Source organism: Pseudophryne corroboree, chromosome 6, assembly GCF_028390025.1.
Source record: "Pseudophryne corroboree isolate aPseCor3 chromosome 6, aPseCor3.hap2, whole genome shotgun sequence".
In the NCBI taxonomy this organism is placed as follows: domain Eukaryota; kingdom Metazoa; phylum Chordata; class Amphibia; order Anura; family Myobatrachidae; genus Pseudophryne; species Pseudophryne corroboree.
This window is the reverse complement of record NC_086449.1, coordinates 83523725-83542195: the sequence shown is the minus strand read 5'-3', so window position 1 is coordinate 83542195 and position 18471 is coordinate 83523725. Positions and strand designations below refer to the sequence as shown.

Here is an 18471-nt window from a genome sequence, read left to right as displayed (position 1 = left end):
GAGAAATATATATATATGTGTGTGTGTGTGTATATATATATATATGTGTGTGTGTGTGTGTGTGTGTGTGTGTGTGTATATATATATATACACACACACACACACACACACACACACACACACACACACACCCTTTTGGTATAGCTGTTACCTATACACATTGGGGACCTAAACTCCCTGTGAATCTTGTGTAAATGTAATACAGGTTGAGTATCCCATATCCAAATATTCCGAAATACGGAATATTCCGAAATACGGACTTTTTTGAGTGAGAGTGAGATAGTGAAACCTTTGTTTTTTGATGGCTCAATGTACACAAACTTTGTTTAATACACACAGTTATTAAAAATATTGTATTAAATTACCTTCAGGGTGTGTGTATAAGGTGTATATGAAATATAAATGAATTGCGTGAATGTAGATACACTTTGTTCACTGCACAAAGTCACAAAAAATATTGGCTAAAATTACCTTCCGGCTGTGTGTATAAGGTGTATATGAAAGATAAATGCATTCTGTGCTTAGATTTAGGTCCCATCACCATGATATCTCATTATGGTATGCAGTTATTCCAAAATACGGAAAAATCCGATATCCAAAATACCACTGGTCCCAAGCATGTTGGATAAGGGATACTCAACCTGTATAAGCAAACATTTAAGGGACCAGAACATCCACTGCTAGGATTTTTCTACAGTGATGTCACATCTACCAGTGATAAGATAAAAATGAGCTGGATTGTGTCTGCTACCTTCTATTGACCACACATAATGGTATATGCATATTATTTACCAGACACTTCTAACCTCCAATAAACCCCCCCCCCCCTTCCTGTAATTACCTCCAGAAAAAGGACTAAACGCCCGTTCGGTAAAAGCAAGTGTAAGCACACAAGTTTATCATATAACACACGTGGAAGTGAAACAGACACAGGGCTTTGTCATGGTTCTGTTCAGAAGCTGTAATTCATGATTTGGTAAGGTACAGAGAACAGTGCAATGTAATACAACAATCTCGGAAATAACGACTCTACAATTTGTCTATATTACACCATATAAATATACAGAGAATGCAGCTATATGTCTCACCAGGAGCATTGACTGTGTCAGCACCTCTCAAACCGGAGGGGCCCACCCATAGAATAAATGTACAATCTTAACATTACAGTATGTACAAAAAAAAAAAAAATCACTTTATTTTCGTCTTTTATCCATTTTGTTTTTATTCGTTTATTTTAAACCAACCACGCGCAAAACAGAATAAAAAATAAAAACTGTACAAGAACCGTTAAAGGATTCGATTGAGGCTTAACCCCTCCACTGCTGGATATAGGATAAATAGAAGCTCTCTCCTGTCCAGCAGAGCAGGGGGGCAAACTCCCAACAGCCCCAGGGAGGCCATCGATATGCAATGTCGTCAAGTCCCTCCGGGGCTGCAGGAGTTTAATTATATGATGGCTAAAATAGAAAAACAATTGCTACAGTACTGTGTACAGAAATGGCATTTCATCTTTTTTTTTTTTTTGTTCATCCATCTTCCTAACAAATAAACATTTTCACCAGGACCTTTGCTTATTAACGTGGGACAATGACACAGCACCCCACAGATGACAATGAGGAGACGTCACAGCCTTTCCACTTGTGGTGAAGGTTTCCCTGTAACCTGATTGCTTCAAATATTACACATTAATAAAATATGGCAAGTGAAAAGAAAGGCAACAACCCCAACACTACACCATTCAAGAAACATAGAACATCAGAGCGGATCGTGATATTGCAAATATAAACGTGACTCAGATGCCACCTGAAAGCCTGGTCTCTCTCTGACAAAGTAAAAAAAGTTCATATTAATAGTAATAGTGCATTAATATATATTTAAAAAAAAATGCCTTCAGTTCAGTTGAGTCTAGGACTGAGGTGTGTCATCAAGATGTTACCCATAAATGGACGAATCGGTGCTCTGATCCCTACATTAAAGCTGTGTCTTGTGCAAGGAGATGACAGAAAAGGTTCTATCTGACTTTAATACTTGTGAGTTGAGTATGAAGTAGTGCCAGTGGTGAGGAACCTACTTGTGAGTAAAGAATGGAGTAGTGACCGCGATGAGGAACCTACTTGTGAATAGAGAATGAAGTAGTAACCATGAAGAGGTACCTACTTGTGAGTAGAGAATGAAGTAGTGACCGAGGTGAGGAACCTACTTGTTAGTAGAGAATGACGTAGTGACCACGGTGAGGAACATACTTGTGAGTAGAGAATGAAGTAGTGACCGCGGTGAGAAACCTACTTGTGAGTGGAGAATGAAGTAGTGACCACGGTGAGGGAACTACTTGTGAGTAGAGAATGAAGTAGTGACCGCGGTGAGAAACCTACTTGTGAGTGGAGAATGAAGTAGTGACCACGGTGAGGGAACTACTTGTGAGTAGAGAATGAAGTAGTGATCGCGATGAGGAACCTACTTGTGAGTAGAGAATGAAGTAGTGCCGGCGGTGGGGAACAGACAGAAAGCAGGTTTGCTGTTGTGTACGTTTTGGGGTGTCATTTTGACCAAGTGCTTTGACATTGTTGTAGCTAATCTTGAGTCCAAATTTGGAGTAATGCCTGAGCGATTCGGTCAAAGATTTCCGCCATAATCTGGCAGTAATCACCCATCAGTCTGGCGTTACACTCAGAACCCTGATCGTTCCCATTTAGCCCTTTGAAACTTTGCTGGCTTCAGTCTCACTTTGCTTGTTAGCTGAAGAACTCTATCACACGTTATGTATATAATGATGAGATGCCACGGCTCTGGTCACTAGGTGACATGAATGAGGGCTCATATTATTACCCTCAAAAATTCACTATGGGACAAGTCTATAAACATGAAAGTGTCAGCTTCTATACACACATACATGTTCACGGGTTTCATTTAAAGCAAAATGCACATTCACTCGCTCTTAGGAATTGTTATCATGGACTGTTAGCTGCAGGATGAATTGTTGGACGTCTTGAACAAAAGAGAATGGCTGATCATTCCTTAATACAGGTTAGTGTCACTGCAAAGACTATTGTATATATCTTAAGGGGTACATAAAGTGCAAACTGTAGACCTTTCATACTGAGACCCCTATTGGATGCCTGTATCTATCCCACAATACATTGCTGGCTGAAGTATTTGGACTTTTGAAGTATATCCTAAATAGTTCTTTCATAATTACACAGCTTTCTAACTACATCAAAAGTACTACTTGACAACCAAACCGCTAGTGTAGTTGTCAGCCCCGCCTTTTAGCTTTACTGTGCTTGGCTCATTTAGATTACTTTCAGCGGAAACAGCCATTTTCAGTATAGTAGGGAAGGGAGTGTCTTAACCAACTTCACAGTACAGTTGTCAGTCAGGAGCACTTTTTTGCTGCAAAATGTACTGCCTGCTAGAAACTGCCCTCACACCTTGAAATAACATGTAAAATGACACAGTTAAGAAGAGTACTCGCCCAGGATTACTGTTTAAAACCCATGCGTAGGCATTTTTGTCCTGTCTCACAGTAACAAATTGTCCCTGTGTAATGGCAAGAGAATCCTCTTCATACTGCATCATGTTGCGTCAACATACCAGCACAAAAAAGGTCCTTGGGGGCTACGTACCAGTGACAGTAACTACATACACTGCTCTGTGGTGATAATCTTTGGAAGGGTGCAAGCAGATGTAAGATTACAGATAAACAGACATTGTCAGGTGATCATAAAACAAAAGGTTTTGATTATTCCTCTCACCCTGGCCTGCCCATACACGTACAAACAGACGTAACACACATAATGATCCCTAGGACTACGCAAAACACTTGAACTTAAGGCAGATAACGAGAAATAAATATGCATATATTGCGGTTTCTCACGGGCGGCGGTTACATTCCATCCTTTTACTTCATTGGGGTCATCAGTGAGGCATGAGTCACCTTGTACAATATGCCAATTAGCGTAGAAACCTCATCTGCACAATTGGGTAAGATTATAAGGAGTAGATACCTAATTGGTTGTTCTAAATTACAAGGTTGGGGGGGAGGGGGGGGGGATAGCTCTAGGAAATAACAGTATATGATCTATCACCCCATTAAAATGACCAAACCTCACTGCAAATGAATAAGTGACACTGGACTCTAGAATGGAACAATGACTCCGAGGCCTTTGCTAGAACTGAAGCACAAGAGACGGCTGCTGTAACCCATGGCAACTGATTCTCAATCCCCCCCACCGTTTGCGTGTAGAAACTACTAATGAACGGAGGGAAACAGGAATTCCTTTTTATATCTCCATCTTCCATAGATGCAGCCTTACACATATGCAAGTATTTGGCAACAAAAATAAATAGGTCAATATAAAAACAACAACAACAACAACAACATGTAACATATAAAACAAAAGCAAAGGAAAAAAATAAAAATACCAGAGGAAAGTAAAAAATATTGTATTCTATTTTTTCTTTCTTTCCTCCCCTGCCCTTTTTGCAGCTCACTTGTTCTCCAAAATAAAACCTGCACTGCTGTGAATGTATTGCCAGGAGGTGCAAAGAAAGATGGGGAGCTGAGTAAAGACTTCCAGTCAGGTTGCCCGAGGCTCCTGCACGGGTAATCCTTCCGTTCCCCATCTGTTAGTCCTTTTTCTCCCCCCATAAATCTATGGCGTCAATGTGGATCTCATGAGAAGGCGATCAATAAATTATAAGCATTTAGAAAATATATATTATATATATATATATATATATATATATAGCTATATCTATATTTAGAGATTAAAGGTAGACTTAAATAAAATTAAATTTTTTTCAGTTTTTCTTTTCTTTACCAAAAAAAGACATGTCTGTTGGAGGCTAAAGGATTCCACATTCGTTTACCGTTTGGCTACCAAACAGAGGGCAACAGATCGTGCCTTCCTTTCTTGCAGAACATTTACTTCTACAATATACCACCCAGGAGACTCAGCCCATCGTGCACACACATCAGCTGTCACATTGTACCTGTGACCTTGTAGCACTGATGCTTGTTTACCCAGAAGCCTTTGCCACAGGAGCGCCGTTCGCCTGACAACGAAAGACACAGAAATAAAAACACATACATCAAAGGCACACCCCTCATTTTCCACAGTTCTTGTATTCCTACGTTGCTCCCAGAAAAAGAAACATCCACAGGAGCGAGCTGACAGGATTTCCTTTTTCAGTTTTATAAAAAAAAAAAAATAGTATTAATAATAAAAAAATGACATTCCACAGGTATGAAATAAAGTAAAAATCATGTGTTAAATCTATTGAGTTCATGACGGGGGTTTTGTTTTGTTCATTTTTTCCCCTGGAAAAAAAATGGCTTATCACTGCGATGCGCAAACACAAAAAATGAAAACTCTGTTTCCTCGTTGCATCCGTTTGAAAAGGGAAAGAAGAACATATCTGAGAAGGGGAAAAATACAAACAAAAACCCCCAAAAACACTTATTTAGAAAAAAGTATTAAAAATAAAACAAGTTTGTTTTGTAGAGTGTGTTGTAACTTTCTTATGGCAACAAACTCCTATTCTGTGCAAAGTATCTGAATAATCTACAGTAATGTGTTTGTTCCCCTTGAGAATAAAAAAAATAAAAATAAAACAATAAAAAAAAAATGAGTTACAAAAAAAAAGGCAAAAAATAAATAAATATGCAATTGGAAATAAACCACATTTTGATCTCTGTTTAAAACAGTTCTGTGTGTGTTAAATAACGTCTGAAAGTTTTAGGTCAGCAAAGTTCAGGACTCCACAGGGGACGTGTTACTATCGTCAGTCTGTTCTACGTGTCCGTCCTGTGTCGTGGCATCCTCCTCGGTGTCCGGCTGGTGCTCCGGGATTACAGAGGTCTGTGGAGGATCCTCTTCTTCCTCAATGCCACTGTTTCTGTCCTTATCGGACTCCTCTGCCTCTTCCTCCAAAGTCAGCTCAAACTGAAACTTGCCAATGCAGCCATCCTCATCTTTGTCATGGTCATCGGGTGGTGGAGAGGGACTCTGAGGTATCATACCCTGGTACCAATCCCTGTTGTCCTCTAAAGTGTCAAGGATGTCCTGAGCGTCCGGGTGAACGAGGTCCGACCAGGTCTCCCACAGAGGGTGGACAATGTAATCTATGAAGCCGACCTGTTAAGAGAAATGTAAAGGGTTCAGACTACTGTCAAATAGCTTCTACTGGCAAATGTATTATAACCATAAAGCTTCGGAGATATATAGTGAAAGTATAAGAAAAAAGCATGATAATGAATACTAGTGTACACTTCAGTATCTGTTCACGGGGACATCAGTAGACTTCTGTGGAGATTTTCACCACTGATGATTTAGGCATTTGATTGCCAAGTGCTGGGCATCTGCACTGCAGACCTCATCCCGCTGCCGATGCTTTTCTAAACATCTGGCCGCTGACATCGATGGTGCCACACCATCGTTAAGAAAAAAAACAAAAAACCTGGAGGTGGGTGACCTAACTTTTTGAAAACTTTTTGTACTTGCAACCGGGACCAACTCCCTGACTCACTGCCACATTTATCTGAGCATTACGAGTGTATGGATGGTGTAATGGTTCGCATTACTGCCTCTCAGCACTGAGGTAATTGGTTCGATTCCCACCATGGCCCTGACTGTGCGGAGTTTGTATATTCTCCCCGTACTTGCGTGGGATTCCTCCCACAATCCAAAAATATACTGGTAGGTTAACTGGCTTCCAACAAAAATTAACCCTAGCGTGAATGTGTCGGTGTGTACATGTGATACGGAATACAGATTGTAAGCCCCACTGGGGCAGGGACTGATGTGAATGGGAAAATATTCTCTGTAAAGCGCTGCAGAATATGTGTGCGCTATATAAGTAACTGGTAATATCAGGATTATGGTACTTACCGATAAATCCCTTTCTCCGATTCCACAGGGGACACTGGAGCGCAGTTACAATGGGGAAATAGTAGGCAGTAACTGGGAGCTGGCACTTTAAAACTCAAACACTGTGGCTAGCTCCTCCCCTACTATGTCCCTCCTCCAAGCCAGTCTACGTAAAACTGTGCCCGAGGAGAGCTGGAATAAACTAAACTAAACTAAACGCCGCCATGTAAACCAGGATAACACGAAACCAACTTGGAACCTAACAAAAGGTTAACCTGAAACAAACAAGCAGTTACATAGTGATCTGCGAACCGTTAAGCGAACAAGGAGGAGACAGCGCTGGGTGGGCGTCCAGTGTCCCCTGTGGAATCGGAGAAAGGGATTTATCGGTAAGTACCAAAATCCTGATTTCTCCTTCATCCACTAGGGGACACTGGAGCGCAGTTACAATGGGGACGTCCCAGAGCTCCCAATACGGGCGGGAGAGCGCTGAGAGTCCTGTAAAACCGCTCGGCCAAACTGTGACGCAGAGGCCGCAAAAGTGTCAAACCTGTAAAATTTGACAAACGTACGTCCGCCCGACATAAAGAAGTCATGGAGACCCCATGGGCAGCCGCCCACGAAGGTCCCACAGAACGCGTAGAGTGCACTGAAATTGAATCCGGAGGTTCCCGAGAAGCTGCCAAATAAGCCTGTCTGATGGTCAGCCGAATCCATCGCGACAAAGTCTGCTTAGAAGCCGGCCAACCACGGCGGGTAGCATCGTATAAAACAAATAAGGAATCGGACTTCCGAATAGCCTTAGTCCTATCCACATAGATCTTGAGCGCTCTGACTTCGTCCAATGATCTTGAATCCGGAGAGTCTACCGAGAGAGCCGGAACCACAAGTGGCTGATTGATGTGAAAATCGGACACCACCTTAGGTAGAAAAGACATGCGAGTACGGAGCTCGGCCCTATCAGCATGAAACACCAGGTAAGGAGGACGACAAGAAAGAGCCCCAAGTTCCGACACCCGTCTAGCCGAAGCGAGAGCCAGGAGAAGAACCACCTTCCAGGTGAGATATTTCATCTCCACTGACTCCAGCGGCTCAAACAACGAGGATTGCAGAACAGCGAGAACCAGAGTGAGGTCCCATGGTGCTGTTGGGGGGGCGAAAGGGAGGCTGTATACGTAAAACCCCCTGAAAGAAAGTCTGAACTTCTGGCAGCAAGGCTAACTTTTTCTGGAAAAAAAACGAAAGAGCCGAGACCTGCACCTTTAGTGAACCCAGTCTTAAGCCTGCCGAAAAACCCGCCTGCAAAAACCTGAGAAGGCGGGCCAAGCGAAAAACTGAAGGAGAAAACTGTCGATGTTCACACCAGGCTACATAAGCCTTCCAAATACGGTAGTAGTGAGACGATGTGACTGACTTTCTAGCCCGAAGCATAGTAGGTATAACTGTATGAGGAATCCGCTTCTTTTTCAAGATGGCCTTCTCAACAGTTACGCCGTCAAACGTAGCCTGCGTAAGTCTGGATAAAGAAAAGGACCCTGTTGCAGAAGATCATCCCGTAGTGGCAGGGGCCAAAGCTCGGCTACTGACAACAGGCGGAGGGTGGAGTACAAAGTTCTGCGCGGCCAATCTGGAGCCACCAGGAGGACCAGAGCGTTTTCTCTCTTGATGCGTTGTAGAACCCGAGGCAACAGCGGGAAGGGAGGAAAGAGGTAAACGTACCGGAAATTCCAAGGAGCGGTGAGGGCATCCACGCCCGCCGCCGCCGGGTCTCACGTTTGAGCGTAATAAAGAGGCAGCTGATGGTTCAGGCGGGACGCCATGAGGTCGATCTGTGGTCTTCCCCACCGGCGGACAAGCTGACAAAACACCTGGGGATGGAGTGACCACTCTCCCGGGTGCATGTCCTGTCGGCTGAGGTAATCGGCTTCCCAATTTTCCAGTCCTGGAATGAATATCGCCGAGAAGGACAGCACATACTCCTCCACCCAGAGAAGTATGTTGGTGACCTCCCTCATCGCCGCACGGCTGAGAGTGCCGCCCTGACGGTTGATGTACGCTACCGTTGTGGCGTTGTCGGATTGAACCCTGACCGCGCAGCAGGTGATGTGCCTGAAGTAGGGCGTTGTATACCGCCCGTAGTTCGAGAATGTTTATCGGGAGAGCGGATTCGTGAATCGACCAGCGTCCCTGGAACCGATGTTCGAGGGTCACTGCCTCCCAGCCTCGCAGACTTGCGTCCGTGGTGAGAAGAGTCCAATCCCACACTCCGAACCTTCTTCCTTCCAACAGATGTGCCGACTGGAGCCACCAGAGAAGCGACGACCGTGCCTTTGGAGATAGCGTCACCCGCTGATGAAGAAACAGATGAGATCCTGACCACTGATGTGGAAGACACAGCTGAAACGGTCGAGAGTGAAAGCGACCGTATGGAAGAGCCTTCGAACGCCACTACCATCTTTCCCAGAAGGCGAATGCACAGATACACTGACACCCGACGGTGCCGAAGGACCAACCTTACCAGCGTCTGTAAAGACAGGATCTTGTCCTGAGGAAGGAAAACCTTCTAACGGACCGTGTCGAGAATCATTCCAAAAAACAGCAACCGTTGTGAGGGGCATAAGTGAGACTTCTGGAAGTTCAGGATTGTCAAAGTCAGAAAAATGTCTCAATGCACGTTGCCATATTTGCACCGCACACTGGTCCGCGCTGCGCGTGCGTGCGCTCTCCCGTGGATGCGCATACCCGCAATAACGTGCACTCGCAGGCGCGGTATGCGTATTTACGGTAGAGTTTATGTGGTCGTAGCGTGCGACTCATTCGTTACATATTTTCACAATTAATGTAGTTTATAGATCATGGTCCCTTTGATAGATTCTGAAAGTTTGGTTAAAATACAATGTCCCAGAGCTGAGGAATCCCTCTTTATATCGTACGAAGGGTCTAACAGGAATCATACAGCAGTGTTTGGTACCCATCGGAAGAGTATTTAATTAGCAATATTCCGGTGTTGGTTTGGAGCGTATTAATCGCTCGTGCGAATAGTTATGGACATAAGAAGTTTATGTCCATTTCTATTATTTACACATACTCAGGTATGCGGCGGGAAACCCAGTTTCCCACCCACCTGAGCTGTTGGAAATCGTCACAGCCCACCTGTATGAATCACCCTATGACCTTTTGTTATGATGCAGGGCCGAATTCCTTCGGCCAATGGACAATGGGATTGTAGGACCAGGAGATTGCATTGTGTGTGGGGCATAAATAGGCAGGCCGACCACATCCAGCTCTCACTCTCTCATCAACGGTTATCTGCTGATAGCCGGGAGCTGGATATCGAGGCGCAGGCGATCATACCCTTTGTGCGTAAGTTTCTCTCCGTTATCATTGTCTTTCTGTGAGCCAATTTCTCTCATCTCATCTCTCCCTCTCTCTCTCTCTCTCTCTCTCTGTTCTGTTCTCTCATATCTCCCCTAGACTAGGCTAGTATTGTATTGTATTAGATAGTATTGTATTGTATTGCATTTAGGTCAGTGTAGTATTGTCTTTTTGTATTTATTGTTTAGTTCTGTGGTTAGGAAGTCTCTGTTATATTGTAGTGTATCATATGTACTGTTATCCCCTTTTACAAGTATATTAGATATAATACAGTTAATAGGCCTTGGAACCTAAACCAGTATCTGTGTATTTTCTATAGTGATAAGTGTTCACTTGAGCGTCGGTGACGCTCAAGCAGCTTTGTAGATAGTCAGGTTACACAAGGTTGCACTTACACCCTGTACTCACATTAAGGTATTCAGTGTATTTCATTGGTATAAGGTTTTAACATAAAGGTATAGTGTTGTAAGCGTCTGCATCGCTGGTGACCTCCTCGTGGTCTCGAGCGTATGCTACGCTACAGCGAATCATTCCCCTAGACATAACCAATAACGTGTCCTGTGATCACTGGGCCGTGAGCGAACGTGACGCTTGAGCGTCTCGCCTACGGCTGAGCGATCGCTACGCAGATAGCGTACCATTACGGTACTTCTTAAGTAAACAGCGTACAGTGTTCTTAGCTTCATAAAGGGTTGTTTATACGACAAAGGAATTTAGCATTGTCAATTGCGGGCTCGTCCTATACTTCTCACATCTGCACTAGGTAGATCAGCAGACATTATCCCCCAGCAAAGGGTGGGAGATTGTCTCATAGTGCTGGCGGGATAAGCGTCTGCTTCGCTTAGATAAAGAGTGCTGAAGGAACCCGGTAACCGGAAGTAAGAACAAAACGCTTGTGTCTTTTAAAACTGTTTTATTTCTCTTCTGTCTTGCGTATACACGCACGCATACATATATCTGCATTTCTGTTTCATTTTCGTATATCACTATTCCTGTTTGCCAATTTTATAGTTGATAGAAAGTGCTAAAAAGAGATTTGCTGTTATTTCATAGTAGAGGTAATAGTTAAAGTATAGAACAAACACACGGTTTGTCTGAGATACAAGGCAGTCAGTGTGGATTGCGGTAGATGATCAGGGATCATTTACATTGATAAAAATATATTGTGTTACGGTGGATCTTTGCATTGCGTACACGTGTCGCTAACAAAGACTAGCGTACGCAATCCAAAGGCAGACGCACGCAGCGTACATTACGCAATGTAGCGTCCGGTTACGCCCACGTAGCTCAAGTTGTGATAAAGTGAAGTAACGCAAAGGCGATAATTAACGCACAGCGGTAGATAACGCGAAGCGGTAAATAACGCAAATCTATTTTTTGGAAAATCTGAAATTTAGTTTAACAGATCCTGCTCCTAATTGGTAACACTTTTGGCCTAAAGACAATTTCTGCGCAGAAATAGATATAGAAACAAAGTGTACATGTGTTGAGTGAGTGTGTTTTGTATACAAAAGTTTATATAACTTTAAGGTGGAACCAAAAGGAAAGCCGGGTACTCGTCAAGGGACATACGTGTAAGTGACATATACGGTGGCTAGGGAGGCATCCCTGGTTAAATAATATTTGAGCATTAGAGTATAGCGGACCATAAGGTAACAAGACCAGGAGGTCATAAGGGAACAAGACCAGGAGGTCATAAGGTAACAAGACCAGGAGGTCATAAGGAACAAGACCAGGAGGTCGTAAGGTAAAAGGTCCGCTATAAAAGTCCAGTGGCACAACGCCTGGGGTGTTGGTGCAGAACCCATATAGGCCATAAGCTCTGGCTGAAGGAATCGCAGCCGGAAACATAGATTCCATTGATCTTTCAGTACATGACAAGTAGTGCTCGTATACTGAACGATTGGACCGCACGTTATTGTGTGCAGTAGTTAGTAATCTGACCTAATACCATTAGAGTAAAGTGGTCACAAACGCTATCTGTACATTCTGACGTGATTTGTGTAATTTTTTATTTTTGGAAGGGAAGTTCGCTGGTCACTCAGGAACTATCTAACAACCCCAACTTTACTGGAAAGAGTAAGTGTCCTGCGGGTAACCCTCATATGTTCCAGTAAATAAAGGTTCACAGGGGCCCTAGGTTGGGTACAGCAGCTCTGGCTACAGTGATTGCAGCACAGGCCAACGTGGGCGAGAAGTAAGTGGGGTACTTGATAAACCACCACCGCCGGCCTGCCCAAGGACATCTTGGTTTGTTTGTAAGGGTTCGCTGAAAGCCTTGATATTCAAGGAGGAATAAGCAACGCCTGCAGATTATGGGGGCCATTTGCTCAGGTAGGGGGCGATCAACCCTGGTTCAGGTTGATTCTGTGAACCGACCAGTTGGGTCGGCACGATATGTAATGTGTGAAAAATACGGTAGTCACACAGAGGTTTTATGTGATGAATGGGAGAGAATGACAGTACAAGACAGGGACAAATTCCCAAGAATAGGTAGCTTCAGTCCAGAAGTGTTACAAAATTTAAGGAGGAGGATATGTCTCGTAAAATCAGCAAAGAGACGAATTCAGCATCATGATTGTTTACAGTTATGGCACCAGGAAGGTGAGATACAGAGAGGTTTGGCTCTGGCGGCGGGATCTGGGGCAGTCAGGAAGTTGATTGCCACAGCTCCTCCTCCACCATACATTGCAGGAGAGAAGTTGATTGCGGAGAGAAACGCACTGGGTTGTAAAACACAAACTCTTAGTAACACTGTAAATGTTAATGATGTTAACCAAATAACTCATGCAAGTATTAACCCGTGCAAGATGTACCCTGTTTTGAACCTTCCTCAGGAGTGTGATCAAGAAGACGATTCAGCAACAATTTCAGCTCTCTCTCTTGCAGCCACCATAGCAGAGACCACAGTAGGCACAGCGACACCCACGAGATTAGTGAAAGCCCCTAGCGGAGGGATAGGTGAGGTCGTGTCAACGGGTAAGTACGGCACCATGCACTACACTGAAACAATTGTACCACAACAAGCTGTAGAATCTACACAGGAAGAGGCTGTTAGAATTGCTCCTGTAAGGGTAATAGCAGTTCCCAATGGAAAAACAGATGTGTCTGGAGCCACTCCCATAAGGAACATTGCCATGTACACTCCATTTTCCAGAATGGAATTAAGAACAATAGTGTCCGAATTTCCTGACCCCAGGAAGGATTTAGTTGCTAGCCAAAAATACATCAGGGATTTAGGTAACACGGTAGAACCCAACAACAAGGATTGGCAGATACTGCTAAGAGCTTGTTTACCTTCCAATGTTGATGCAACTCAATTTTTAGCTGATTGTGCATTGGATAAAGATGTACCGCTTACAGACGTGTACAACAAGGATAATGTAAAAAGGATAAATTTACAGCTAAAAGAGTATTTCCCTGCCGTTGTTAAATGGAATAAAATATTTTCCATTAAGCAAAAGGAGTCCGAAACGGCAACAGAATATTTTCACCGGGCACTATTAGAAATGGCAAAGTACACTGGTATAGAAGACATTAAGACCAACCCAAACCATCGAGAAGTAGCAGTATCTGTACTGATGGATGGTTTGAAAGAAACATTAAAAGCTAGGGTACAGACCACGCAGCCATGTTGGCGAGGTCTGTCAGTGTCCACCTTGAGAGAGGCTGCTATTGATCACGACAGAAATATCACTAGGCACAGGGAGTCGCAAAGTGATAAGTTGATGTCCGTAAGTATACAGGCGCTGACCACAAGGCAGCCTGCGTATGTACCACCGAATCCTGTGGGTAAGGCAAGTGTAATAACATGTTTTTCTTGTAACAGACCGGGACACTTTGCACGAGAATGTAGAACAAAGAATGTACAAAGGTCTTTTCAACCCCCTAGACAACAACACAACACACGACATTGGGAGCAGGGTCCACAGAGGCGGAGTTTTGAGCCACATACAGGGGAAACAAAAAGATATCCCCCGAACAGAGATTGGCATGCCTCTGGTAGTTCCCAGCTAACTCCCTCACAAGTAGTTGCTGCCAGCGGGATTCAGGGAGGTCAGCATACCCAATAGGGGTGTGGCCATACCTGTAATCTGCAGCCAGTTAAGTTGATTGCCAGTCTTGGAAGCGAACCAGAGATTGCAATCAATGTGGCTGGTAAAACTTTAAACTTTCTTGTAGACACAGGGGCGGCCAAGTCAGTGATAAATTCGACAGTGGGCATGAGAACCACTGGTAGGACAATTCCAGCCATGGGAGTAACAGGAGTAGTCCAGCACTACCCTGTTAGCAAACCAGCCGAGATTACAATAGGGCCTTTGCATACCAAGCATTCCTTTTTGCTGGCTGCATCGGCACCAACTAATCTCCTGGGGAGAGACTTACTATGTAAAATGGGTTGCGTCATTTATTGTACCCCTGAAGGTGTATTCTTGGACATTCCTGAGAATCACGCTCAGGAAGTACGAGACATGTTAGACTCCCCATCAAAATTAATGTCACATTCCATTATGACAAATAGGAATCCATCCCAAGTAGAAGAGATGATATCTCAGATACCAGAGTCACTTTGGACAAAAGATGGACAGGACACTGGATTAATGGCAAACGTAGCTCCAGTAGTTGTACAAGTAAAAGATGGTAGGATAGCTCCAAAAATCCCACAATATCCTCTGAAGCCAGAGGTGGAGTTAGGAGTTTTTCCCGTAATAGAGCGCTTGCTACAACAGGGCATTCTAGTAAGAACGTCCAGCACCGCAAATAGTCCCATCTTCCCTGTTAAAAAGAGTGGGGGGAGGGGTTACAGGCTAGTGCAGGATCTAAGGGGGATTAACAAAATAGTTGAGAGTCAGTTCCCCGTAGTGCCTAATCCAGCTGTCATCCTAATGCAAATTCCTCCCACTGCCAAATTTTTCACTGTTATTGACCTCTGCTCCGCTTTCTTTTCGGTACCTCTGCACCCTGACAGCCAATATTTGTTTGCATTCACATACAGAGGAGTCCAATACACGTGGACTCGGTTACCCCAAGGTTTCATAGATAGTCCAAGTATATTTTCTCAGGCTTTGCATGATTGTTTACAGTCTTTCCAACCAGACAGTGGATCAGTATTGATACAGTATGTGGACGATTTATTACTGTGTTCTGATTCATTGGAGGCATCCCTGAAGGATACGAAACAGCTCCTGTTTCATCTTTCAGACACAGGTCACAAGGTTTCCAAAGACAAGTTGCAATTATGCCAAGCTAAGGTAAAATACTTGGGACACTGTCTAACACAAGGACTGAGACACCTGACCGCTGATAGAATCCAAGCCATTAGAGACATGACACTGCCACAAACCCAGCAACAGATCAGGACGTTTTTAGGAATGTGTGGGTATTGCCGTAATTGGATCCCAGGGTTTTCCATATTGGCGCTACCTTTGCAGGAAATGGTCTCTTCAAACAAACCTGATCGGATTTCGCATACAGACGAATCTGAAACAGCATTTGAGAGACTCAAACAGTGCCTAACGCAGGCACCAGCACTAGGTATGCCAGACTATGGGAAACCCTTTGAACTATACGGAACAGAAAGTGCTGGGTGCGCAGCAGGTGTACTAACACAAAAACACGGTGATGCCAGCAGGCCAATTGCATACTACAGCGCTCAGCTAGACACGGTAGCGCGATCCCTCCCCACATGCTTGCGTAGCGTTGCGGCGATAGCATTGCTAGTGACGAAAAGCGAAGATGTCGTGCTAGGCCACAATCTCACAATCCATACACCGCATGCGGTATCTGCCTTATTGAATTCTGCCCAAACCAGACACGTCTCATCAGCAAGGTTTACAAGATGGGAATTGGCATTAATGGCCCCCGTAAACATCACCATAAGGAGATGCAGTGCATTAAACCCTGCAACATTTCTCCCAGGTGTGCCTGGTCAGACACAAAGGGTGGAAGGTGAGAGTGATGGGGAAGGAGGATTTAATGCAAAGGAAGATACACATGATTGTATGGAATATTTGACCCAAAATTTTACCGCAAGGCCTGACATCAGTGACAATCCACTGGAAGATGCAGAACTCACGTTCTACACGGATGGTAGTTGTCACAGACAGTCAGACTCGGGAGACTTGTGTACTGGATACGCAGTCGTAGATGACCAAGACACCATAGAAGCGGAACCGCTAGGCCCACCTCACTCAGCCCAGGTTGCTGAACTGGTCGCCCTAACCAGAGCATGTGAATTGGCTAAGGGCAAATCAGCCAATATCTACACCGATTCTAGATACGCCTTCGGGGTAGTCCATGATTTCGGAGCCCTATGGCGGCTCAGAAATTTCATGACGGCGGCTGGTACACCGATAGCGCATGCAGCTCACATAAAAAGGCTTCTAACAGCGATACAGGAACCCGACAGAGTGGCTGTTATCAAATGTAAAGCACATACATATAGCCAAGACCCAGTATCCCTTGGTAACAGCCGAGCAGACGAAGCCGCAAAGCTTGCAGCTGCTACCCCCACACGGACAGGCACCACACAGTTGATGGTATTTAATACCATCAACACACAGAAGTTGTGTGAGATGCAGAATCTGTGTTCCACACAGGAAAGAGCAGTCTGGAAGGCAAAGGGATATGGCCAGGAGTCCTCAGGGCTCTGGACGGATGGACATGGTAAACCAGTGGCCCCCAGGGCATACCTTCCATGTCTGGCTGAAGCAGCTCACGGGCTGACTCATCTAGGCAAGGAGGGGATGTGCAAATTGGTAAGAGCATACTGGTGCGCCCCAGGATTCTCCTCTCATGCGAGTAAAAGAGCAATGTCATGCCTTACCTGTCTGAGAAAGAATATTGGAAAAGCAATACCTACAGAACCATCCCATATCCCACCTGCCGGCGGCCCTTTCCAGGTAATACAAATTGACTTCATTCAATTACCCCCATGTCGAAATTTGAAATATGTACTTGTTTGTATAGATGTTTTCTCGAATTGGGTCGAAGCTTTTCCAGCAGCTACAAATACCGCTATGTTTACAGCTAAGAAAATTGTGCAGGAATTTGTATGTAGATATGGTATCCCTAGAATCATTGAAAGTGATAGGGGTACCCATTTTACAGGTGATGTCTTTCAAGGAATGTGTAAATTGATGGGAATTGATAGCAAGCTGCACACTCCGTACCGTCCACAGGCGAGTGCGAAGGTCGAAAGAGTGAACAGCACTATTAAAAATAAATTGAGTAAAGTAATGGCAGAGACAGGATTGACGTGGCCAGAAGCTTTACCCATTGTTTTGTATAGCATCAGAACCACTCCCAGGTCCCCTCTTAATCTGTCTCCTTTTGAAATCTTGTTTGGTCGACAACCGCATGTCATGATTAACCCTCAGGATGATTTGAAATGTAACAATGAAGTAACTGTAAAGTACTTGATTAACATGAGTAAACAGTTGAGGAATCAAAATGATAATCTGAAGTTGGTGATTCCTGATTTACCAGATAGTAATTGTCATGACATTGAACCTGGGGATTATGTAATGATACGAAATTTTCTACGCTCAGGTTGTCTTATTGATAGATGGGAAGGACCATACCAGGTCTTATTGACTAGCACCACAGCATTGAAGGTTGCTGAGAGAGAGACTTGGGTCCATTCATCCCACTGCAAAAAGGTTGCTGATCCAGAGAAGTCCCGTGATAAGGAACAGACGGTAGAGGTTGTATCGCTGGAGTGTCTGTTCCAGGAGGACTGAGGCGGCACCTGAGCCTTGAAGACCGAAAGCAGTTGTCGACTCCCTTCTCCCTTTTATTGTTTTTCTCCACTTCCCAGCCCCTCTCCCTTAAAATTTCTTTTTCCCCCTTCTCATTCTTCTCTATTTCCTCCTCAAAGATGGACTTGCCCCAAGAGACTGTGATCCGGATTTTGATGTTAACCATGATGTTGACCAGAGCAGTCTGTTCCGGCGAGAGTACCATAGAGGTCGAGAGAGGTTCTGGAATGGGTTCCGATTATGATGATGGAGGCGTAGTTTTCCAAGATCAACCAAACCAACAAGCAAAGGCGAGTATCAGAAAACGATCCGATAGAAGAAATTGTGATGGATTGTTAGCTGAAGAAAATTGTATCTGTAGGCTCTGTGATAATCTGGTTGAAGATGGATGCATAAAGAAATGCCAATCTAGTTTTAATATCCATATAGACCGGCATCCATTGAGTGACTATCACTCCTTAGTGGGT

The 18471-nt window shown here is 44.2% G+C and overlaps 1 protein-coding gene across 6 annotated transcripts in view; it reads right to left on the bottom strand.

The window, feature by feature from the left end:
• Nucleotides 1-866: 866 nt before the first annotated feature.
• Nucleotides 867-18471, bottom strand: part of PDE4A (phosphodiesterase 4A) — a 599090-nt gene continuing 581485 nt past the window's right edge. For all 6 annotated transcript variants that reach the window (XM_063931378.1, XM_063931380.1, XM_063931379.1 and 3 more), the window contains one exon: nt 867-6137. In XM_063931378.1, the coding sequence (XP_063787448.1) occupies nt 5754-6137 (384 nt within the window). In that variant the 3' untranslated portion in view covers nt 867-5753. The remainder of the gene's footprint in view (nt 6138-18471) is intronic.